This window comes from Onychostoma macrolepis, chromosome 17, assembly GCF_012432095.1.
Source record: "Onychostoma macrolepis isolate SWU-2019 chromosome 17, ASM1243209v1, whole genome shotgun sequence".
Classification (NCBI taxonomy): domain Eukaryota; kingdom Metazoa; phylum Chordata; class Actinopteri; order Cypriniformes; family Cyprinidae; genus Onychostoma; species Onychostoma macrolepis.
Window position 1 is genome coordinate 32,077,498 of NC_081171.1, and position 24,384 is coordinate 32,101,881.

The 24,384-nt window shown below is 37.3% G+C and overlaps 1 protein-coding gene across 6 annotated transcripts in view; it reads left to right on the forward strand.

The window, feature by feature from the left end:
• Positions 1 to 650: 650 nt before the first annotated feature.
• The window catches only part of ttc8 (tetratricopeptide repeat domain 8), a 29,135-nt gene continuing 5,401 nt past the window's right edge, over positions 651 to 24,384 (forward strand). The window contains exons 1-12 of one of the 6 annotated variants that reach the window (XM_058749848.1): positions 652 to 1,409; positions 1,941 to 2,061; positions 2,262 to 2,325; positions 3,906 to 4,065; positions 4,824 to 4,913; positions 6,223 to 6,267; positions 6,350 to 6,435; positions 8,550 to 8,637; positions 8,716 to 8,826; positions 8,907 to 9,046; positions 18,683 to 18,857; positions 19,436 to 19,558. In XM_058749848.1, the coding sequence (XP_058605831.1) occupies positions 1,290 to 1,409; positions 1,941 to 2,061; positions 2,262 to 2,325; positions 3,906 to 4,065; positions 4,824 to 4,913; positions 6,223 to 6,267; positions 6,350 to 6,435; positions 8,550 to 8,637; positions 8,716 to 8,826; positions 8,907 to 9,046; positions 18,683 to 18,857; positions 19,436 to 19,558 (1,323 nt within the window). In that variant the 5' untranslated portion in view covers positions 652 to 1,289. Of the gene's footprint in view, positions 1,410 to 1,940; positions 2,062 to 2,261; positions 2,326 to 3,905; positions 4,066 to 4,823; positions 4,914 to 6,222; positions 6,268 to 6,349; positions 6,436 to 8,549; positions 8,638 to 8,715; positions 8,827 to 8,906; positions 9,047 to 18,682; positions 18,858 to 19,435; positions 19,559 to 24,384 lie in introns of those variants that run through there. The other 5 variants (XM_058749850.1, XM_058749851.1, XM_058749854.1 and 2 more) reach the window with 5 other exon arrangements.

Below are 24,384 nucleotides of genomic sequence, written 5' to 3' on the forward strand. Positions count from 1 at the left end.
ATATTTGGTCATTTAGCAGATGCTTTTATCCAAAGCGACTTATAAATGAGGACAATGGAAGCAATCAAAATCAACAAAAGAGCCATAATGGTATGCAAGTGCTAAAACAAGTCTCAGTTAGCTTAATGCAGTACACATAGCAAGGTTTTTTTTTTTTTTTTTTTAAAGAATAGAATTAGAATAGAGAGTGCTAGAGTTAGAGGGTCAAATAAAGATGGAGGAGATGTGTTTTTAGCCGATTCTTGAAGCTGCTGGGATTGAGTCGAGCAGGTCATTCCACCAGGAAGGAACAGTTAATGTAAAAGTCTGTGAAAGTGATTTTGTGCCTCTTTGGGATGTACAATAAAGCGACGTTCACTTGCAGAACGTAAGCTTCTAGAGGCACATGAGTCTGAAGTAATTAATTTAGGTAAAGGGGTGCAGAGCCAGTGGTCGTAGCTATTGGTAGCCAGTGCAAATTGATAAACAGAGGTGTGATGTTCTTCATTCTTTCTTACATTATTTTTGGCTCATTAAAAATTAATCTTGCTGCATGTTCTGGATTAATTGTAAAGGTTTGATAGAACTGGCTGGAAGACCTGACATAATACATACATACAAAAAATAAATAAATTAAATAATTAAAAAAAAAAAAATATATATATATATAGGGTCCTAGAAATCCGGTTCTGAAACTACAGCCTCCGGTATTGCATGAATACACTACTCACAACAACAGCCTTATTGAACATGCGCATTCATTCTCTGCCAGCAGGAGGCGCTTTCGAACGGTTTCCGCGGTAACAGCAGAACACAAAGCAGCACCGGACTTTGAAACGTGCTGCGCTCATATTTATTTATAGCTTTTTGAAGTTTAATCATCACATTAAGCTGCATCGTGATTCTGGTCTGTACCCAAATTTAAGACCTCTTGAAATCATAATTAAGACTTTCTTGTACAATTTAAGACTTTTTATGACCTTAAATTTGATAAAGTAAATTTAAGACATTTTAAGACTTTTTAAGTACCCGCGGAAACCCTGAGCTGAAATCATTAAAAGGTTAATATATTATTAGTACTATCATTATACATTAATGTTTCATTACACATCATTACCAAAGACCTGTGGTGTTTGAATCGCACAGATTTTTCTTCAAATGGATTGTTGTGTTCTGTTCCGCACGTGCTGTATCCCCGCCTCTGCGTTGTCAGGGTAACGTGACGCGTCCTGACGTCAGCCAAGGGTTAGCGCTCGTCGAGCAGTCGTTATCATTTCTCGGTAAGGTTTGTCGGTTTATTAGCGGCGCAGATGGAGGTGACCGTCACGATGGACCCGCTGTTTCTGGCCTGGAGCAGCTGCAGGAGGCGGAAGTTCCAGAGATGCTCGGATATCTGCTCAAAGCTCCTGTCAGAAAGCCCGTATGACCAGGTCAGTGAGCAGCTAGCGGCTAGCTGAGAGAGATTAGCGCTCATAAGCGCATTATAACTGTCTCCGTGTCACATAGATTCTGAACTCCAAACATTTCCTGACATTTAACGATCTGATGATGTTCATTAAACCTGTTAGAATACATACAGGCATGTTTTATTGATTATGTGCTGCTACACATCAGTGTCTGAACTCTTCCCATTACTGTGTTTGCCAAGGAGCCTGGTACTTGTCATGTTTCTGAGGTAATTGTTTGTAAAATTTTCATGAAGCTCATCAACTGCTCCTTATTATAATTATTTAATAGTTATATAATAATAATTATGTTCCCAATATTTCCTATACGTTGCTCCCAGTATTCCCTGTACTGCATTCCCCACATTATTTGTCCAGTATTCCCTCTGTTAGCTTTTCCTTCAGTGAACCTCATCCTCTCCCTTTAACTGTAACACACTGATGATCTGAGGAGTGTGACGTCACGCAGGGATGCAGCTGTCCCAGCCTCTTCTGATGTGCTCTGATGGTTTTTAGGCGGCGTGGAGCTTGAAGACGAGAGCTCTGACGGAGATGGTGTACATCGATGAGGTGGAGGTGGATCAGGAAGGCATCGCTGATATGATGTTGGACGAGAGCTCCATCGCTCAGGTTGCACGTGAGTATATAATTGTCCCAGCAAAGTAATTTACACTTCAGCCAATCAAGTCAAGATTATTTGTATACAGTGCAGCTCAGTTGTTCCAGGTGTGCAGTGAACAGCTTTACAGGAACTATGCTTTAATGTCTGTAAGCCCCAGGCATCTGTCAGAAAGGTATGTTTCTTCATTTCATCTGCGCTTGTTTTGGTTTCGTCAGGTCCAGGAACGTCACTGAGGCTTCCAGGAACGAGTCAGGGCGGAGCGCCCACTCCAGCGGTCAGGTTCGGCCTCATCTGCTTTCTCAGACTGTTTAAAGTACAACGACTGAAGCCTGAAGCTGTACATTACTAGCAGCGCTGTTATAGTAATTACAGTACATGAGTGCTTTGGCTCTGCTGTTCTAAGCAGGGCTGCACAATATTGGAAAAAACTCTCATTCCAATATTTTGTTTTTCTGCAAGATATATATTGCGATATGAAATAAAATCACCATGATGACTTGAATAGAAATAAAAAATCAATGATTAGGGTGATTTTGTAGGTGAGTAAATCAGCATAGAAAATAAACAAATTACAAGCATAAATACATATAACAGAACAAAGATACAAATGTAACAGGTAAGTCTAACAGTATTCAGGTACAGAAATCAAATAATCAAATGTAAAGTAACACTGCATAGTCTTCACTGTATAAATTAAATCTAATAAATCTATGTTAAAGCTACAAAAGTGATTTTTCTCTGTGTTTTGGTGTTTGATTAATATTAGTGACACAGAAAGCCTCAGGAACATTAAACTGCTGTGAATACACTGTTACACATCCGTTTTCCTTCTTAATTGTTTACCTTCACCCAAGCCATAAGCAACTGTGTTTACAAAGATACTTGCAGAGACATGCATTTTGACATAATTTCGCGAGTATGTGTCATTTCAGGAACAAATAGACGCAGAAGTGAACAGAATTCAGTGTTCATGTGCATCTGCGTGGCTCTCACCATGTCTACACCAGACGACAAAATACTACAGAACCCATTATAATCACTGATGCTGTCTACACTGGATGCGGCTCGGCATGACACGACAAATCCCCGACAGTAAACTGATGCCTCGTTCTGTTTATGACGTACTGACACAAAGATCAAATGATTTGCTACGGTCGCTTTGTCGCATCCGGTGTAGACAGACTTTAGCTGTAGACGATCAGTATAAACATAACAATCATTATACTAAACATCGCACATTCTGTGATGTGACTATCGTAGATGCACACATCGCGATATCGATGCTGATATATGCAGCCCTAGTTCTAAGTAGTGATGCACTGAAATTTCAGTAAGTGGAAATGTTCAGCCAAAACATCAATTCTCAGTTTGAGCTGAAATCGTTTCAGAGGGCAAAATCACTGACGTTTAATTAGTTTCTCTGATGGCGGGTTTTGACTGTATCAGTGTGTATTTCGTGCTCGTAATGTGGATAAACTACAGCCGCTAAACATACGTCAGACATGTGGACGCTAGTGATTAGGGCTAGGCAATAAAACGATAACGATAATTATCACAATATCATTTTCCTCAATAAAACCATAACAAGTTTGATAAATGTTTGATATAAGGTTTATGCGCTAGAAGCAGAACAAAACAGCGCGGCTCATTTGAAGCGGAGAGTTTATTATGCTAGTTTGTGCTCTTTGCTGTTCAATACGAGAGCTTCTGTTTACATATCATAGTTCGTTTGACAACAAATGTGATGCTTCATTAAGTCGAGTAGCCCTGTAATCCTCTCCTTTATCCTCACGTGTAAGTTATTGCTCAAATTAGGGTCGATTCCTCACTGAGCTGTTTAATCTTGTTCTGTGTCCTAGACCGATGACTCAGTCAGGGCGTCCCATCACAGGGTTTGTGAGGCCCAGTACACTGTCTGGAAGACCAGAAACTATGGAGCAGGCCATCAGAACCCCCCGAACGGCCAGCACGGCCCGTCCAGTCACCAGTGCTTCTGGCAGATTTGTCAGATTGGGAACGGTAAGGTGCTGTGTTGTTCTTCAGAAATGATTTTATGGATAGCATTGATTTCCTCACTACATACAGTATGTACAGTGATTTGTAATTAGGGACGGGTATCGTTTACATTTTATCGATACTGATACTGCTTATCGATACCGGTACTTATTGATACTATTTGGTGCAAAAAGATGTGAAAAGTTGTTGAAAATTTCAAGTTATTTTAATACTGCTGAACTTTAGCAACTTTATTAAAGTTCTTCAGTCAAGAGAAGTAAGTTATTTTTCTCTTTGTGTTTTATTTTATTAACATTAAAGGAATAGTTAACCCATTGTCATCATTTACTCACTCTCAAGTTGTTTTAAACCTGAATGAGTTTCTTTCTTCTGTAAACAAAAATTATTTTGAAGAATGTATTAATTTTTATTCTTGCGCTGAACACAAAAGAAGATATTTTGAAGAATGTGGGGTAACCAAACATTTGCTGGTCCCCACTGACTTCCATATTTTCTTTGGGGACCAGCAACTGTTTGGTTACCCCACATTCTTCAAAATATCTTCTTTTGTGTTCAGCGCAAGAATAAAAAGTAATACAGGTTTGGTACAACATGACAGAATTTTTTAATTTTTGGGTGAACTATCCCTTTAATGACAATCGGCAGCAGTTGTTGGACTTTCATATACAGTAGTTTCCTGATTCTGTTGTTCTACAGTTTTTCAGTTTGACATTTGTTAGAATGAAGTGTTGTAACTGTCTTTTTTTTTGTTACCATATCAGGCCTCCATGCTAACAAATCCAGATGGACCATTCATTAATCTTTCTAGGTTAAACTTGGCAAAGTATGCCAAGAGACCGAACTTGTCCAAGGTATTTTAACCTAATTGGAAAACTGCATGTAAAACTTCTTGATGTTTCTTGAAAAACTTACGTTGTGTAACAAGTAGTTCCTTTTAATTATGATCTAATGAAATATGTAAGGAATAATTGAGTTCGGTCCATTGGATTATTAGAAAAATAATGCACACCCGAGGTGGTGATGTGGTCACGACGCGAAGCGGAGTTATATAACGTTACACCTCGGGTGTGCATTATTTTTCTAATAATTCAACGGACCGAAGTCAATTATTCCGCTTATACTACGGTTGCCACACCTCAAGACATCGATCAGATGATATATTTCAAGGCATTCGTCCAGTATTTCTACTTAAATCGCTATTGTGAGTAGGATTATTTCTTCCGCATCTCATCCAAGGCCTCTGTTGCTAATTCCTAAACGTCATTTTAAACCTAGTAACGGAGGCTTGAGCCGTTGATAACATATTAATGTAGTTAATACAGTTAATAACTAAGTTATGAGATAAAGAAAGAGAGAGAGAGCGAGAGAGAATTACCTCTGTGCGTCTCTCAATAGTGTTCGGCAGCAATGTCTCAAATTATAGTGAAACTTAGTTCCTTTTCTTCACGAACCGTGCCGTTGTTGTTACCTCGCTTGTGAGAAGTCATGTAGTTTTTAAGTTGTTTACTGATAAAATCGTCAGAGTAGTGCTAACAACATTAGCGCGATGTATGCTAGTGTGTGCAAACTGTAATTGTTATGTATGTGCGGTCTGTGAGGGAGAGAGAGCGGGAGAGATAGAGTGTGTGCTTTCCGTACATAATAAAGCGTAATTTTGTGGCACAAATATGGACATGATCTGTCGTTTTTATCCTTTTATTTACTATATTTATTTATTTGGCCAGTGTCGTTGTGGGTTTTGGTTATTTTGCTGTTGTAAGAGCTTTGAAATAACAGAAATCATGTGGCGAAGTGATATGGTCACGTAATGCGGTCAAGAGCTGCCTGGAACTACATTCACCGTGCGTTTCCCTGAAAATAATTGCACACCATAGAACGTTCGTCAGCCAATCAGATTCAAGCATTCAACGGCCCGTAGTATAACTATATATATATTAAACGTCATAATATATCATTATACACTGGTCAACATTTGAAGTGGATCAAAACCTCTCATCAAAGTTGTCCTAAAACCTTAAACCAAAATGCGTTCTTGTTTTAGGACAACTTTGATTAACTTTTGATCCACTTCAAATGTTGACTACTGTATATTAAACTAATGCACCTAAGATGCGATTTTCTAAACTGTTTCCACTCTTGTCACTCCCTCTCATACACAAGACCTTGTTTGAATATATCTTCCATCATGAAAATGATGTAAAAAATGTAAGTAGGTCTCTCATCATTCTGTTGTAATAGCTGTTTGCTGTGTATCAGACGTTACATTTTCCATTTTGCCCGTTTGCAGGCATTAGATCTGGCTGCTCTTGCCACTGAACATGTTCAGTTCAAAGACTGGTGGTGGAAAGTACAACTGGGAAAATGCTATTACAGGTGAGCATCTGTCAATAAAGTAGTAAAACAAGCGCACACCTTTTGAGATTCAAGTCAAAGGAGCAGACTACATGAAGAAAATATATAACTGTGCACTACCATAAGAACTGTTTGTTTATTACTAATGTTTCAGCCAAACAAGTAGACGTTGTTGACAAAGGCTACTGGTTTGGCTGAAATGTTGGTCAACTGACCCGTATAAAAGGGACCATGAAATGGAGAATCAAAATGTTCTTGATATTTACACATATGAGAGGTTACCATAAGAACATACTGTATGTTTCAGAACTCAAAACTAACTCCCCAGTTTAAAAGATTAGTTATTCTTTTCTGCCCTATTGAAACACCTGGATTTTAAATCAGGAATCGTGACGTCACAATTTCCCCTTGACATGCCCTTAAAGTCCTAGAACATTTTTGGGGCACCTGACACACCTGCACTTTTCTTTGTGTTTTCCGACCTGTTCTAGCAGTCAGCATCAAGTGCCATGTATCATTATAAACAGGAGAACTTGAAGTTTCAGTCTAGCTAATTTAAAGTCCCAATTTTCCTTTTGTTTTCTCTAAGAATGAATTAATTTCCAGATGTTTAAGAAAAATGCAAGCAACAATTGGGTGTTTTTTACTGTGTACTCAAACAGAGACTCCTGAAGTTTGGATTTTTTTTTAGAAAGTTGAATCTGGGTGTTTTACACTTCTAAATAAAATTTTGTCTACATATAACATTCCTCAAGTAAGTTATTGCCATTTATTACAATATTGTTATAGGCGCTTTTCAGAGAAAAACAGGTCTGTTTAGTTTACTAACAATATAGATGAGAGCTACTGTTCAGCTTCCACATTCCACACACACACACACACACACTTGCACAGCGCACATTTCTCTAGGTTAAAGGTGCTGTATGTAGGATTGACACCAAGCAGTTGAACTCGGTATTGCAGTCCAAATTCAAAATATTGGAGATGTTTTTTTTTCACCCGGCCCCTCCTCCTCAGATTTGACATCATGCAGGTTGCCAGATTAACGACACCAACAGGAACGAGCGCACATGCCGATGAATGAAATTAAATGCGCTGTGTTGTCCGCCAACTGGCAACCCGCGGTGCCGAAATACAATCGGGTAAACTGGCAGTGGACGGGTTTCACAAACTATAACAAACACAGACATTCCGGGCCGGAATGCACATTTTCAAAGGAGAATAACTGACTGTAGAATTGTTTTTCGGATAAACAAGTATGTTAACTTAGCATGTTTCTTAAATATCTGCAAACATATTTTGGTATTTTTATGCTTTAGTAGAGTCAAAATCCTACATACAGCACCTTTAACATTAGATTGAGAGGCCATGTAAAGTTGCTGCTACTAACATATTTCAGACGATAAGCCATATTTGAGGTCAATGAATGGTAGGCGAGCGTTTGGATGTCCTGCCTGATGTATTACCACATAGACCAGCCGTTAACAATCTGTCCGTCACGGACTGCGTGACTTTGCCAATGTAATTTTTTTTCTGCGACTAATAAAATTTTGGTTGACCAAGCCTCTTCTGGTCAACTAACGGTTAGTCGATTTAGGGGCAGCCCTAAAGATTAGAAGTGCAACTCAGTTAACATTATAAAATAATAATAATAAAAAAAATGCATTTCATGAGCCCTTTAAAGCCATATTTCATCCAAAAATGGGTGTAAATGTGTTCACCCTCAGGCCATCCAAGATTAGGATGAGTGTGTTTCTTCATCAGGTTTGTAGAAATGTGTCTCTGCATCAGTGTCTCAGCAGTGGATGCTCTGCAGTGAATGGGTGCCGTCAGAATGAGAGTCCAAACAGCTCCAGATGTTAACTGATGGACTGGAGTGGTGTGGATTATTGTGATGTTTTTATCAGCTGTTTGGACTCTCATTCTGACGGCACCCATTCACTGCAGAGCATCCATTGCTGAGACACTGATGCAGAGACACATTTCTACAAACCTGATAAAGAAACAAACTCATCCTCATCCTGGATGGTCTAAGGGTGAGCACATTTTCAGCAAAAGTTCATTTTTGGTGTACTATTCCCTTAAGCGAGTGTTTTATTGTCAATTTATTGCCAATCAACCGATTGTGTTTGTAGATTAGGTTTGCACCGTGAAGCTGAGAAGCAGTTCAGATCAGCGCTCGCACACCAAGAATTTGTTGATACTTACCTCTACCTCGCAAAGGTACCATAGACAGGTCAACCTTTGTTGCGTACAGCTTCCTGTAATTACTTCCCAGTAAGAGCTGTTTGTGCTGCGCAGGTGTATCAGCGGCTTGATCAGCCCATCACCGCTCTGAACGTGTTCAAGCAAGGCTTGGATCACTTCCCCGCCGAGGTCACGCTGCTCACGGGAATTGCACGCGTCCATGAGGTATTTGTGTGCATCATTTATTATACTTCGGATTAATTTGTCATATTTATGTAATAGAATAATCTACCTGTCTCCATCAGGAAATGAATAACATAACCTCAGCCACAGAATACTATAAAGAAGTATTAAAGCAGGACAACACGCACGTGGAGGCCATTGCCTGTATTGGCAGCAATCATTTTTACACAGACCAGCCGGAGATTGCCCTGCGCTTTTACAGGTGACATTTTTTTTCTTTCATTCACATTATTAAAAAAAATGGGTAAAACCTTAAGAAGCTTCCGTCAAAAGCTAAATCAGCTAAATTTCTAATTGTAGTATTTCTAAGTGATTTAAAATGTTTACTTTGTACGTAGCACAAAGGTTGTGTAAGTGCATTTATTCAGCAACCACAATCGCTAACAGTACAGTTTGTTACTGAGGTTTGTTCGCAGATTTAGTAGCAGCAAACAGCATAGGCATATAACACTTTCATTTGAGCAGAATATCTCGCTAAACTCCATCATACATGTTTGTCAGTGTTTACAGATCATCAGTGCTTTTTTGCAGCCCAGAGAAAGTGTGTGCACGGTTGCCAGGTTGGGAAGATTAAAGGGATAGTTCACCCAAAAATGAAAATGTGATGTTTATATGCTTACCCCAGGGCATCCAAGATGTAGGTGACTTTGTTTCTTCAGTAGAACACAAACGAAGATTTTTAATTCAAACCGTTGAAATCTGTCAGTCAATGGGCACACAATCTTTGAGAGTAAAAAAAACATGCACAGACAAATCCAAATTAAATCCTGTGGCTCGTGACGATACATTGATGTCCTAAGACACGAAATGATCGATTTGTACGAGAAACTGAACATTATTTTTTTTATCATTTTTTACCTCTAATACACCACTATGTCCAACTGCCCTGAGCATGTGCACGGCATCCGGTGCGTGACGTCTGTATGCGCTCTGGCGTAGTTTATGCAAGTGCCGGAAGCGATGTCTGGGAATATGTGAAAAGTCAACACTCCCGGATGAGTTCGCGCGAGCAAACGTAATCTTTTAGGTTTAAGTTGGTTTGAACAATCAGGATAAGCGCAAGTAATTACCATTTTGATTAGCCGTCATACCCACGATCTCTGTGCACTGTGTGCACAATGAGTGACGTGTACGCGCGACAGATCGCTTCTGGCGATAAACATAAAATTTTTATTTTTGGGTGATCTATCCCTTTAAGTAAAACACTGGGCAGAAAATGTATCTTTTTAAGAGAAAAGCTCTGATTGGAGGATTTAAACTCTTGACATGCCATTACATGTTTTCAAAGAGTGAGACCATAAGGATAGAAACTAATCATTTAAAAAAATTCTGGACTATTTTTATAATTAGAACGGTAACACTATACAATAAGTGTACATTATACAAAACGGGGTTTTGGGGCCCCGGAGAAGTTTTGACATGCCCTGACATTTGTGCTTTTTTCAGTTGCTTATAAACATTTTAATGGCTAAAGTCTAAAAACACTGTATTCAGCACAAACTGGGCTACAATAATATGTGAGCAGCATGTACGTACGTGATTGTGTTTTTGAGAAAACAACGTTTATGCGTGGTTTGAAACTAAAATTTTAAAGTAACTGAAATAAGGCCATAAAACACATACAGAACATTTGTTCACAAGACTTTTGAGAACTGGATCTTGTAGCCTAGAATATTTGCTTCAAAATGATCTGAAAATAATCAAACTCACTCATTCAGAGAAAACAATATATTGATTTAAATTTCCTAAGTCACTTTTTGAGTAGAAAGGGTCTATGCGAGAGGGCGTGACCTATCCTGGATAATGCTGTGACTCACACCTGAGAAGATAATGAGCCATTCAGTCAGGTGTGTGACTGAGAGAGAAGAGTTACAAGAAAGAATGTGAGGAAGAAAGAAATGTGTATACGTATAACTATCACATAAAATAACTTGAGATTCACTTGCGAGTGCAGTTAAACAGTTTATTAGGAACAAACAAACAAATAAACAACAGAAGAGTCAAGACATCGTGGGTGCAATATCCAAAATATCCAAAACAGTGGCAGGAAACTGGAACCCAGGAAAACAGGAGACAGCAGAAACTGCATGAGAAAACACAAAACAGACGTGAGCAACACAATGATCGGACAAAGACAAAGCAAACATGGTGACAATACATACACTACCAGGCAAATTATTTAAACAGTAAGATTTGTAATGTTTTTTTTATAAGAAGTGTCTTCAGCTCACCAAGTCTGCATTTATTTGATCCAAAGTACAGCAAAAACAGCACATTATATTTATTATAATATGTAGGCCTACATACCGTTACTATTCAAAATAAATAAAGCCCCCCCCCACTAAAATTAATAAATAAGTGAGCATGTTGATAGGCTTATCAGGAGCAACTATATTACATTAACAATCACCAATATTGCCCACGTGATTTTATTTGAATTATCATACAATACAAAAACAACATTTTATAACTGAGAAACTAAATTATTATTGTTAAGCTTATTATAAACATGTTTGAGCAGGTATTTGCAAACGGAGTAGGCTACTTCACAGTAAAGATTGGTCTAAACTTTCTTAGACATTACTTTTATATCATTGTTTATAGAACATATAACTATCCTCACGTCGTGCAACATTTAAATGCAATGAAAGGTTGCCTATCATATTTCAAAATGTTGCACGCGATTTCACACATTTTATTCTGGAGTTATAGTTTGGGACAAGTTCACCAGTAAATGCCTTCAACTTTGTCACAACAACACATTATCGAATGCCAATAAGAAACATTACTTACTCGGTATAAAGTATCTCCTCCTCCGCCGGCTCCAGCTGCGCTCGTGTTCGGTTTGAGAGGTAAACAAAGCTTTTTCCTCTCAGCGCGTCTTCTGGGGGTAAATACAAGGCTTATTCCTCACAGCGTGTTCTTCCAAAAATGAAAAGTATCCGAGATGAACGCGTTGCTGCTTTGTTTACGGTGGTGTGGGCGTTTACATGCCGCGTGGCTCGCGTGGAGGTTTGTAATAACAATAGCGTGAGCAGCACGTGGGCGTGACATAATTAGAGATAATGAGACCAGACGGAAAAACTGGACATGTCCTTGGTTTCTTACGGATTACTTTATCACAGAATATTTGTTTTCGGTAAGACTTGCTTCATTTAACAGTAGACATGTCAAGCTTTCTATAGATATATTTCTCATGTCTCTGTGTGAAGTATTTGCTGAGTTACAGTTCATTTTAGTGACATGTTTCAAAAAGCAGTTCGCGGAGACGGAGAAGACAGAGAGCACACCCTGTTTGTTTTCTTTATTCTTCAAAAGCACAAAGTTTGGTTGTTATTATGAGTGTACACAAATAAAAGTAGACCCCTTACAGATTCGAATGGTGTATTGCTCTTATCTGTACGATCAAAAATAGCAGAGTAATTCAAGCTCATTTCGGCCTTATCAGGAAAATCTGCCTCAAAACGCGTATATGCGTTTGTCGACCCCAGGGGGTTAATAATCATGTACTAATGCCTAAAATTAACACTTTAAATTAAAGTTGTTAACTAATCATGAATTAATGAAGAGCTATCCTTAACTACAACTGGAGTCATATGGATTCACGCATGAATAACGGCAGCCTTAATTACATGTTAGTACATGTTTGATAGTTAATGCATTAATTAACATTTATGGGTCAACTAAATCAAACAGCCTCTATAAGAAATAATAAGAAATACACTGGCTTTGAAATAAATTGAAAGAATTTAATATCATAATTTGAGCTTTTGACATATTCAGCTTTGAGTGATCTTGTCTGTTTTGTGTTGTTCTCTTTCGCTTTAAACTCACCCTGCTGTGACTTATAAACAGCTAAATAAAAATAAAACCTCAAAATCCACAAAGAACAATTGTAGAACAATCCTAAAGAAATGCCCAAACCGGGAAACAGTTCACTGTCCATCCAGACGCAGGCCGTGATGATCCTGTACCTCCGCTCTCTGACTTATTGATAGTCCGCACCACATCTCTTTTAACCGGGCTAAATACTCACTGTTAGTACATGTGTATTTTATGATTCAATTCAAGTTTATTTGTATAGCGCATTACACGATACAAATCGATGCAAAGCAGCTTTACAGGAAATTAAGTTTCTACATTATATTTAGTAGCTTATCAGTGGTGACTATCTCAAATTGATGTACATGTGGCAGAAATGTACGGTAAAATCAGTTAATGACGTAATCAAACAGACGATGAACACTATTAACAGCAATGATTATATGTTGCAATCAAACTTATAGCAAAGTTTGGTAGTTTTGAATGTTGTTGGCATCATCTCTTCTCAGGTGTTCATGATTTATATTATACTTACTATGAAAAACACATGTACTAACACAGCGAGTATTTAGCCCGGTTAAGAGATGTGGTGTGGATTGTTCTGCAAATGTTCTTATTTATTTTTATTTAGTCAGGATGAGTTTAAAGGGAAAGAGAACAACACAAAACAAAATCAGTTATTAGTGTATTTGGTATTTTATACACTTGATGAGGAGGATCAACTAATCTTTTTCCACCCAGTAATGTTTATGACAATGCTGAAGATGGAAAAAGCTCTTTTTAACAACAGTTATTCATGCGTGAATCCATATGACTCCAGTTGTAGTTAAGGATAGCTCTTCATTAATTAATGATTAGTTAACACCTTTAATAATCATTAGTATTTGATGAATTAAGTATTAACTTAGGCATTAGTACATGATTATTCATGTACCCTTATTGTAAAGTGTTACCATTAGAACTAACCATGAAATTGTCTAGAAATGAAAATGTATGGATGCATATTTTAACAGAACTGTTAAAAACTGATCAACTGTTGTTGATCATTCGGTGTATCTGTAAAAAAACTAAAAATAATACTGATAAGATGATAATACTACTACTAAAAACAACATGAAAGGTCTGATGAGCTGCTGGTAATGAATATTATATGAATATTAATTATATTGTCAGTGTTTGCTCAGGCTGATTTGCTGATATCAAAACAGTGACTTTAATAGGTGAGCACCATCTTTGAGATAGCTGCTTGCGCATTAGCTCCATCCACTAAAGAAGAAACTGCCAGTGGCTTCTGCATCTTTTAAAAAGGCTGAATTATTCCAAATGAGCTCCATTATTTTGACATGAAAATACAACAAAAATCATCACTTTCATGTAGTGCACCAGTTCTGCGTGGTATGCAAGACTCTCTCGCTCTCTCTCTTTACAGACAGAGAGTGAAACTCAGAGTGTTTAAGACGAGTGAAAAAATATCTGTACTAAACTTACACTTAATCTAACTCAAACACTGGAGAGGGAAATCTAACTATTTATTGCCCAATGGCTAATGATAGACATTATTTAATCGCCTAGCATGAACATTTAGTCACATAAGCGAGTGATTTACTCACACTGTGGAGGGTTGATAAAAAAAAAGTAAAACTGCATCTCATCCATTTAAAATATAATTATTTATATGTATTTAATGTAATTTAATTTCAGCTAGGCGTGGAAAAATATATGTGGTCAAATGAACAAGTATCATTTGATTTGATTAAAATGTAAAGTTGGACATCATGGCATGACAAAGATATGTATTGTCATATTTTAGAAATATATAACTTAGAGGAAGCACAGTAAAGGAAAATTAGAGAGGGCCCAGAATGAATCCCTGTGGAACGCCACCAGAAATGGGTGCAAGTGATGAGGAAAAAGACAATGTTCATGAAAAAACACCTACCCTTTCAATAGGAAGCAAAACACTATAATGCAAGGCCCTGTGTGCCGAAGTACACACTTAATTAGGATTTAACAAAATATCATAACAATATTAAAATACCCATGAAGTGTGACCTTAAACAAAGCTGAAAACACAAAACCTGATTTAAATTTATCTTAAAATATAACCTTCTTTTAACATCTTTGAGATGTTGCATCGGTGTTCTTTATTTTGCGCATTGTTAGTAAATCACCTGTAGAAATTTCCCCTCCCATCGGCGCTGTTTTGGAATTGCTCTCTAAACGCTAATTTGCCCTGTTTAGTAAAACTGGCCCACAGTATCCTGAAAATTGGTCATGAGAGAGAAGCCCCGTGTCCAGGGCTGCCAGTTTTAAGAGCTTTTTATTGGCGATTTGTTCACAAGTTGTCCGACGATATACAGTATATTTTGCCATTGAATGAACCAACCCTGCTAACACATCTTATGAGCGAGCGAAAAAGAGGAGGGTGGACAGCTGTGATTTCTGGTGTTAACGGGGTCATATGATGCGATTTCATGTTTTCCTTTGTCTTTGGAGTGTTACAAGCTGTTTGTGCATATATAGAGCTACATCACGCCGCTTCGGATTCCGCCATGTTTTAGGTCACGCTCAGGAGCACACAGCGTAAACAAATGCAAATCACCACAGAAAAAGCCGACCGTTTTACATTCATATTTTTTGAAAAACATCTTACATACGCTTAGAATAAAACGGACTAATATGTAAATCTCTTTAAATAAAAAAAAATCGCTCTGTTGTTTGTCTGAGAGGCTGCAAATATTCATTACTATTCATCTCCTTCACTACAGTGGTACTGATATATGCTAACTGCTAAAACACTTACGACAATTGACCATGGTTTTACTATAGTAAACGTGCGACCGTGTTTTTGGTGTATGTATTACCATTCCTATAACCACAATCTTATTAAATACCATGGATAAACTATGGTTAGAGTAGCAAAACCATGGCTAATTTTGTAAGGGGAGAATACACAACAGCTAGATCTCAAACAGTGGATCATTGTTATATCGTCATATTGCCCGGTAAAACTGCTCAGTGTTAAGAGTTAAGCCATTATAGAGGTAACAGAACTTGAAGCTGCTTTGAAACGATGTGTATTGTGGATGCTATGCAAATAAATACAAATGCAAATGACTTGACCAAACCAAGTTGAAGATTCCTACTAGCGATGCCGAACAACGATGCGAGTGATCAAATGAATGAAGGAAACTTAATCCGTACAAAAAGCGTCCGGATATTAACGAGCTGCCGCAATAACACTTCCATATACGATTTCTTTCTATTAGTGGTGTGAGGGCTTACAGTTTAATGCAAATCACTGTATCTATAATATATTAAATCAACAGAGATGAATTAAAAAGCCACATTTTATTTTAGATGTTTACCATATGAGTTTCGGTTTAATTTTCATCTGAGTTCCGTAGTGAATGTAGACATATTTAATGTTTATGATTCAACTTAGATCACGTTGGAATGATCAATTGCCATTGGCCTTATCATCAATGTCTGCAGGTAAAACCTCTGCTTTTTCGGCTTTCTAACGCGGAGAAAGCACGTTTTTCACACCGGCCGTGCAAAGGGATATAACAATTGATGATACAGTAAGCCTTAACCACTGCAACGCGATCTTAAGTAGAATAATATAAACATTAAATAATATAAAAAGTCTACATTCACTACAACTCAGTCTCCGCTGTAGCTCCCGTGACCTAAATTCCCAGAATGCATTGCCGCTGTGACGACACATTCCCAGACTCTATAAGGTCTGTAAATTTGCAAAGATTAAAGTCTCAAACCCAAACAGATATTCTTTATAAAAGTTGAGACTCGATTACGCCCTCCTAAAACGGCTCATTTAAACACGCCCCCACATGTCTACGTCACGGTGTGGGAAGATTTGCAAAACACCGCCCAAACGTATACGCAATGAAAGAACACTGTTCCAGAACAGTTTCAACGCAAATATTAAAGTGTGTGCAGCGCATTTTACGGAGGACTGTTTCCTGAACCTGGGAGAGAATAGACTAGAATGTGAACGCTATGAATGGCTGTAAACACTATAAAGTGGGGCAATTCCAACGTCGCAAGGACAGTCTGGCGCTTCTGACTCACAGCCTGTAAGTACGTTTCGATATTTAAAGAGTTTTGAGCAGTGTAGAGTAGTGCTTGTTTGGCGTTTCTACAAACACAAATGCAGACATGGTGTTATGTTTTTACGAGGCGCAACGCGTAAAAAGACCGCATGAGTCATTATAATCAGCAATTATGTCCTCACTGAATCCAACAAATGCCTCGTTTATAATGGGTTTTATTGTTTTTGTGTTGCGCCGGGACACGGCATCACAATACGGTAAGGGGCGGAACATTTCCATCTCACGCTTGAGGTATTCGGCCAATCACAACGCACTGGATAACTGGCCAATCAGAGTACACCTCGCTTCTCAGAACGATGAGCTTTGTAAAAATCGACGCGTTTCACAACCCCACACACAATAGAGCTATTTATTATAGCTACGATCATAGAGCAGATGATAACAAAAACATCCCTATAAAGGTGAGCAGGCAATAAGTATGACTGGGGAACTATCATCTGGGAAATTATTTTGGAGATTCAACATGAAAATGATTGAAAATGTGTAAAGTTGCGGCAGGGTAGAGCTAATGCAGAGTAGTCAACATCATTGTACAAAAAATGAGATCTATCCTGGATTTGACGAACTTTGAATTTTAAAGGATTGTGAAACCCTGCAACAAATTTTCAGAAGTTAACAGATATATACAGGTTGCACATCACAAAAAAACAAAAAAAACAATGATAGCACAGCGTTTATGATTAAAGAAAAAGGTGTTGTTTTTTTAAAGCTGTTCTTCTGGTTTGAAAAGCAAATTTGAACCTGCGTAATGTGAAGTATATGCATAAACTCAGAGTTGTGACTGGCTAGAGAGCATGTCTACATCATTATTAATGAGAATGAACTTTTTCAGTCCAATTATTGTTAGCACATAATTAAAATGTTAATTGTTGGATTAATCGACCGTTAAAAATAAAAATATAACAAAATGAACAGTAAACATCAGTTTACAAATAGTGAATTAATAAAAAGAAATTAAGAACCACAGGTCTGTATTTTAAACCTATTCTTTTTTTTGTATAGGGTCCTTTCTTAAACAATAATAGGGTCCTATAAAATGTTCTTAATTTTTCTGGTAATCAGATGAAGGCATAAAAAAAAAAAATTTAATTTATCCTAATCAAATGAAAATTAAACCCTTTTATTTTTTGGCAAACAAAGTGCTTCACAACAGAGGTTTACTGTTAAAATTAAAAAGAAAACAATTGGGATTATTCCTTTAAAAATAAAGATTTATTAATATTTAATAGTAGTAGTTGCATTGAGTCTTAAGACTGCTCTTAATGTTAAACTAAACTTTTATTTTGACAGGTTGCCGTGAGGAACTTGCAGCTGCTGTGTATCATGTGATATGACGGTAGTTTTCTCAAATTAAACTGTAAAATGCTAATGAAATGACTCTCAGAGCAGCAGTGTGTTAATATCATCATATAGTGAGACGGCAGTAGATAAAAACACTGCGAGTGTCGTCCACGCTTTAGTATGTGTGGAGTAAACAAAAGGGTGTGTCGCGCCATCCGCCTTTCATTCATTCATTGTGGAAATCATGGCGCCTTATGCGTAATATCAAATGCTTCATTTCACCTGAGCATTACGAATCACGCGCATGGCTTTGTTCTTGGTTCTCATCAACAGTATCTCCGCCATGTTAATCACTGAATGAATGACAGGCTTTCTGTTGTAACATCGCGCATCGCATCTAGTGGAGAAGACTAATCATAAGAATCACATTAATCAGATCTTGTTTTAAATGCGTGCTGAAATAAATACCGGAAAAGATCGATTCGTGGCTTTTGAGAATCGATATCGAACTGACGTCAATAAAAAAAACGATTAATCGAAAAATTGCCCAGCCCTAATATCTTGTGTAAATTCAGCCTCTGTCTCCTGTTTTTGTTCAGGCGTTTGCTGCAGATGGGGGTGTTCAACTGCCAGCTGTATAACAATCTGGGCCTGTGCTGTTTCTACGCCCAGCAGTATGATATGACCCTGTCGTCCTTTGAGAGAGCTTTAGCCCTGGTGTCCAGTGATGAGGAACAGGCCGATGTCTGGTATAATCTGGGACATGTTGCAGTGGTGAGCAGACACTACAAAACCCAATGTCCACTGTATAACAGTCTCCAGATGAGAGAGAGCATGGCCACTCTTCATAACAATCACTGTCCCTCACTGCTGTGACAAACTCCCAGACATTTAATACTCAGTCCGACTGATTCAGACCAATCAGGAGTTTGATTCATACTGATATCACTCAATAACCCACTCAAAAGAATGTCTTTTTGCAAACCAAACATTTAGTGGAGCATGGAAAGCCAGGTATGCTTCCCATGTTCCCTTGATGGCAAAGAAGTGGCAAAAGTGTTGATTGCTGAAAAAGACTGATTATTATTATTATTTTTTTAATTTCCCTTTTTATTGTAGATTTTCTGAGATTTGTGTACATCAACTGGTTTTGAATAAAATAAATAAATTGCACATTGATTTTGAGGGAAAGAAAGTATTTATTAAAGTATTGAGAGCTGCCATTGTTCTCAAAGCAGAAACAATTGATGGAAAATGCTGTTTGAAAAAATCTAAATGTCAGTCTGTAATGACGTTAATAATTAATAAATTATGGACATTTCTGGCTTTTCTCCTCTTTCTCTATTCCACAGGGCATTGGTGATTTGACTCTGGCTTACCAATGCTTTAAACTGGCCTTGGCTTTTAACAATAACCACGGTGAGGCTTACAATAACTTGGCCGTGTTGGAGCTACGGAAAGGCCGCATCGAGCAGGTCAGTTTAGTCTTCTCCTCATCAAACAGTCTCTCAATAACTAAAGTCAACACTAACACTTTTTCCTTAAGGAAAATGTACATGTACTGTTACATACAGTATGTTTTCAAAGGAATTAATACTGAATTTAATCCAGAGATTGTGAATCAGAATCAAATTGATTTGAAAATCTGTCAGTAAATGTGATGGGTTGTGTTTAGTTTTTTTCATTTTCCTGTTATTTTTTTTTTAATGCAAAATAGGTCACGTCAAGTCATCTTTATTTATATAGCGCTTTTAACGATACAGATTGTGTCAAAGCACTTAACAGTATCAAATTGGAGGATAGAGTGTCAGTAATGTATAATGATAAGATTAAACACTCAATTTTCTCAATTTTCAGTTAAAGGCATTTCATTATTGAATTCAGAGATGTCATTGTCTAGTAGGGCTGTAGCTATTGAATATTTTAGTAATCGAGTATTCTACCGAAAATTCTATCGATTAATCGAGTAATCGGATAATAAGAACTTTCTCTTTATTAAAGAGCAATACTAAATATACAAGAGAAAATAAGTCAGGTCTCTTAAAATGAACAAGTAATTTGTTTCCTTATTAGAAAAATTTACATTTTTATTGCTGAAATTGCATATATTAATAACTGTGAAAACTAAACCCATTTAGTGCATTTAATTGCCATATTATATTCAAAATGCAAATACAAATATATAAAAATATAAAAATCAATTTCAAATTACTTTAAAAAAGGTAAACATAGTACAACCTAAAACTAAGACAAATCAAAATAATAGTAATAAAAAAATAATAATAAAACCTAAACATTGTGCAACTTAACTTTCAAGTTTCAGCCTAACTACAGCTCAGGCATGACATGAGCCTTTATTGTCTTCTTAGAAGGCTTTGTGGCTTTTGTAAGAGGCAAAAATTAGTGGGCAGGAAACTAACGTGGAACAAAAACAAGAGTCCATACACACAACATTTATTAACACGTTTTTCAGCAACATGAATTTAAAGTTATTTGGAGAATAAACCCTCTTAAATGTCTCTCTGCATACTGGTGTGTGTGTGATTCCTTTAAAGGAGCATGTGGTTGCAAACACAGTGCACTCCATGCAGTTACAGGGATGCACCGAAATGAAAATTCTGGGCTGAAACCGAGAATTCTGGATGTGCTTGGTCGAAAACCGAAATTGCTTTGTAATAATTATTTATTTTATTCAATAATATAAAGTAGTTTTGTAAGACTTTTTAATTTAACACAATTTTAATGACACAGAATATAAAAAACACAAGCCATTAAAATAACCACACTTTTATTGAAAGAAAATTGGACAGAAAATATATTAATATTTAATATCAATGTGCTATTTTTTATTCAGTTCTATGCAACAGAATCAGACATAACTTTTGTTGTTTTTGACTAATTATCCAAATAATGTATAGTCCTGCAAACAGGGTTTTTCCATTCTTAAAATGCGGCGGAGGTGGTACCATCCTGATCATGTGCACACAATGTACCCACCCTTCAAGTGGCTGAAACAAACACTTTTTACACGCAACATATTTTAGGTGTTATTATAATTATAGCTATGATTAAAGAAAATTATAAAGTTATGTTTTATTTTCTCTCATCTAATGTTTTATTGTTATTTGTTCTTAAAATAGCCTTATGAAATGTTTTATTTTTCCTCAGAAATTCTGTGTTGTGTATCTGGTTATCAAATGAAGGCATAAAACATAAATTTTATTTATCTTTAAATTATTGAAAATTAAACTTTTTGGCAAACAAAGGGGATTTACTATTAAAATTAAAACATGGAAGAAATGTTGTGTGATCATTCCTTAAAAAATAAAGTTTTCATAATTTTAGTAGTAATAGTATGTACATTGCACAATAGTAATATATTTCTGCTGCAATGTCTTCAAATTAAACCGGACTTTTATTTTGACGGGTTGCCGTGAATTCCTTTACATTTCTGTGTGTATATGACGCTAGTTTTACTCAAATGAAACGCTCATGAAGTGACTCCCAGAGCAGTTCTGGAGATGTTGTTCGTGTGTTTGTGTCCTCATTGAGTCGGCAGATGCTGAAATCACCGCGAGCGTCACGCGCGCTTCAGTGTGTGTGGTAAAGGAAAATGCGTGTCTCTGCCATTCATTCATACAGAGATATGATCGCGTAATATGAGTTAATGCTCATCAGATCGCATAAATCAGTGGGAAATTAATAGAAATGATGATTCCGTGTACAGAAATGATCCATTCACAGTGTAATTACAGGAGTGAATCCGCTCAGTTGTTTCACTAGTCATTGCTATGATTGACAGTGATAACTGTAGCAACGGATGAAACAAAACCATGACAATTCGATGTCAGAACAGAGCTGTGTGTAAAGTGATGCAGAGTAAACTCAGAGTAACAAAACTACAGCAGTAACAAATCTGTGTTGGCTGAATATATTTAGCAGCTTCTACAGTTAAAGATAAAATTTGAAGCACTCTTTTTGACATGTCCTTTTTGAAGCAACGTTTAAAAATGAGATTTTAAATTAAATCAAAAAATATTTAAAAGGTATTATTATTTAATTATTATAGCATTAATAATTATTTCATTTGTAGTTAACTAGTTAAAACTAGTTTAAAATGTTAAATACTTAACCCCTCTAGGCTGTTGGTGTCTGGCCTTTATTTATTTATTTTTTACATGACATGAGACTGTGACTTCTTACACTTGCTATACTTTATACTCAGGGATGCACATGAGTGGAGCACAGGTGCAGATGCATGACCAAAATAAAAATATGGGGAAAACAAATATTTAGTCAGCCACTAATTGTGCAAGTTCTCCCACTTAAAAAGATGAGAGAGGCCTGTAATTTTCATCATAGGTATACCTCAACTATGAGAGACAAAATGAGAAAAAAAATCCAGAAAATCACATTGTAGGATTTTTAAAGAATTAATTGGTAAATTCCTCGGTAAAATAAGTATTTGGTCACCTACAAACAAGCAAGATTTCTGGCTCTCACAGACCTGTAACTTGTTCTTTAAGAGGCTCCTCTGTCCTCCACTCGTTACCTGTATTAATGGCATCTGTTTGAACTCGTTATCAGTATAAAAGACACCTGTCCACAACCTCAAACAGTCCAACTCCAAACTCCACCATGGCCAAGACCAAAGAGCTGTCAAAGGACACCAGAAACACAATTGTAGACCTGCACCAGGCTGGGAAGACTGAATCTGCAATAGGTAAGCAGCTTGGTGTGAAGAAATCAACTGTGGGAGCAATTATTAGAAAATGGAAGACATACAAGACCACTGATAATCTCCCTCGATCTGGGGCTCCACGAAGATCTCACCCGTGGGGTCAAAATGATCACAAGAACTGTGAGCAAAATCCCAGAACCACACGGGGGGACCTAGTGAATGACCTGCAGAGAGCTGGGACCAAAGTAACAAAGGCTACCATCAGTAACACACTGCGCCGCCAGGGACTCAAATCCTGCAGTGCCAGACGTGTGCCCCTGCTTAAGCAGTACATGTCCGGCCCGTCTGAAGTTTGCTAGAGAGCATTTGGATGATCCAGAAGAGGATTGGGAGAATGTCATATGGTCAGATGAAACCAAAATATAACTTTTGGTAAAACTCAACTTGTCGTGTTTGGAGGAGAAAGAACACCATACCTACTGTGAAGCATGGGGGTGGAAACATCATGCTTTGGGGCTGTTTTTCTGCAAAGGGACCAGGACGACTGATCCGTGTAAACGAAAGAATGAATGGGGCCATGTATCGTGAGATTTTGAGTGAAAACCTCCTTCCATCAGCAAGGGCATTGAAGATGAAACGTGGCTGGGTCTTTCAGCATGACAATGATCCCAAACACACCGCCTGGCAACGAAGGAGTGGCTTCAGAAGAAGCATTTCAAGGTCCTGGAGTGGCGAGCCAGTCTCCAGATCTCAACCCGCTGTTGCCCAGCGACAGCCCCAAAACATTACTGCTCTAGAGGAGATCTGCATGGAGGAATGGGCCAAAATACCAGCAACAGTGTGTGAAAACCTTGTGAAGACTTACAGAAAACGTTTGACCTCTGTCATTGCCAACAAAGGGTATATAACAAAGTATTGAGATTAAATTTTGTTATTGACCAAATACTTATTTTCCACCATAATTTGCAAATAAATTCTTTAAAAATCCTACAATGTGATTTTCTGGATTTTTTTTTTCTCATTTTGTCTCTCATAGTTGAGGTATACCTATGATGAAAATGACAGGCCTCTCATCTTTTTAAGTGGGAGAACTTGCACAATTGGTGGCTGACTAAATACTTTTTTGCCCCACTGTAAGTTCAGACCGCTCATGTGCACACTGACATGGTTGACGTCTGTTAATTCACACTGTTTTAGATCGACTAACTAATATTGTGTTGTAAAGGATTACCATTCGAACTAAATGCATAAGTCTAGGCTATGTGCTGCCGGTTTCAGAGCAAATATGCAAAACTGTGACATTTCATTCACTGACATGCTTCAATCAGCAGCGCTAAAACCGGCAGTACATATGCTAACTTGCCAGCAACCCTCCAAAATAAAAGTTTGCTGATTTTAGGTTTAATAATGTTGGAACTTCTTGTAAAAAAAAAGAAAGAAATTTAAACGTAAATATACGTAAATGTATTTTTTAAGTGTTCTATAAAATAATTGTATTTTTATTTAATATTCTTTTTTATTTTAAAATATAATAATATTATCAAACTATATATTGCTACACGGAGTGGAAGTTGAACAGTAGCTCGCTGCGGGACAGATGGAGGCGCCGGAGCGCTCACT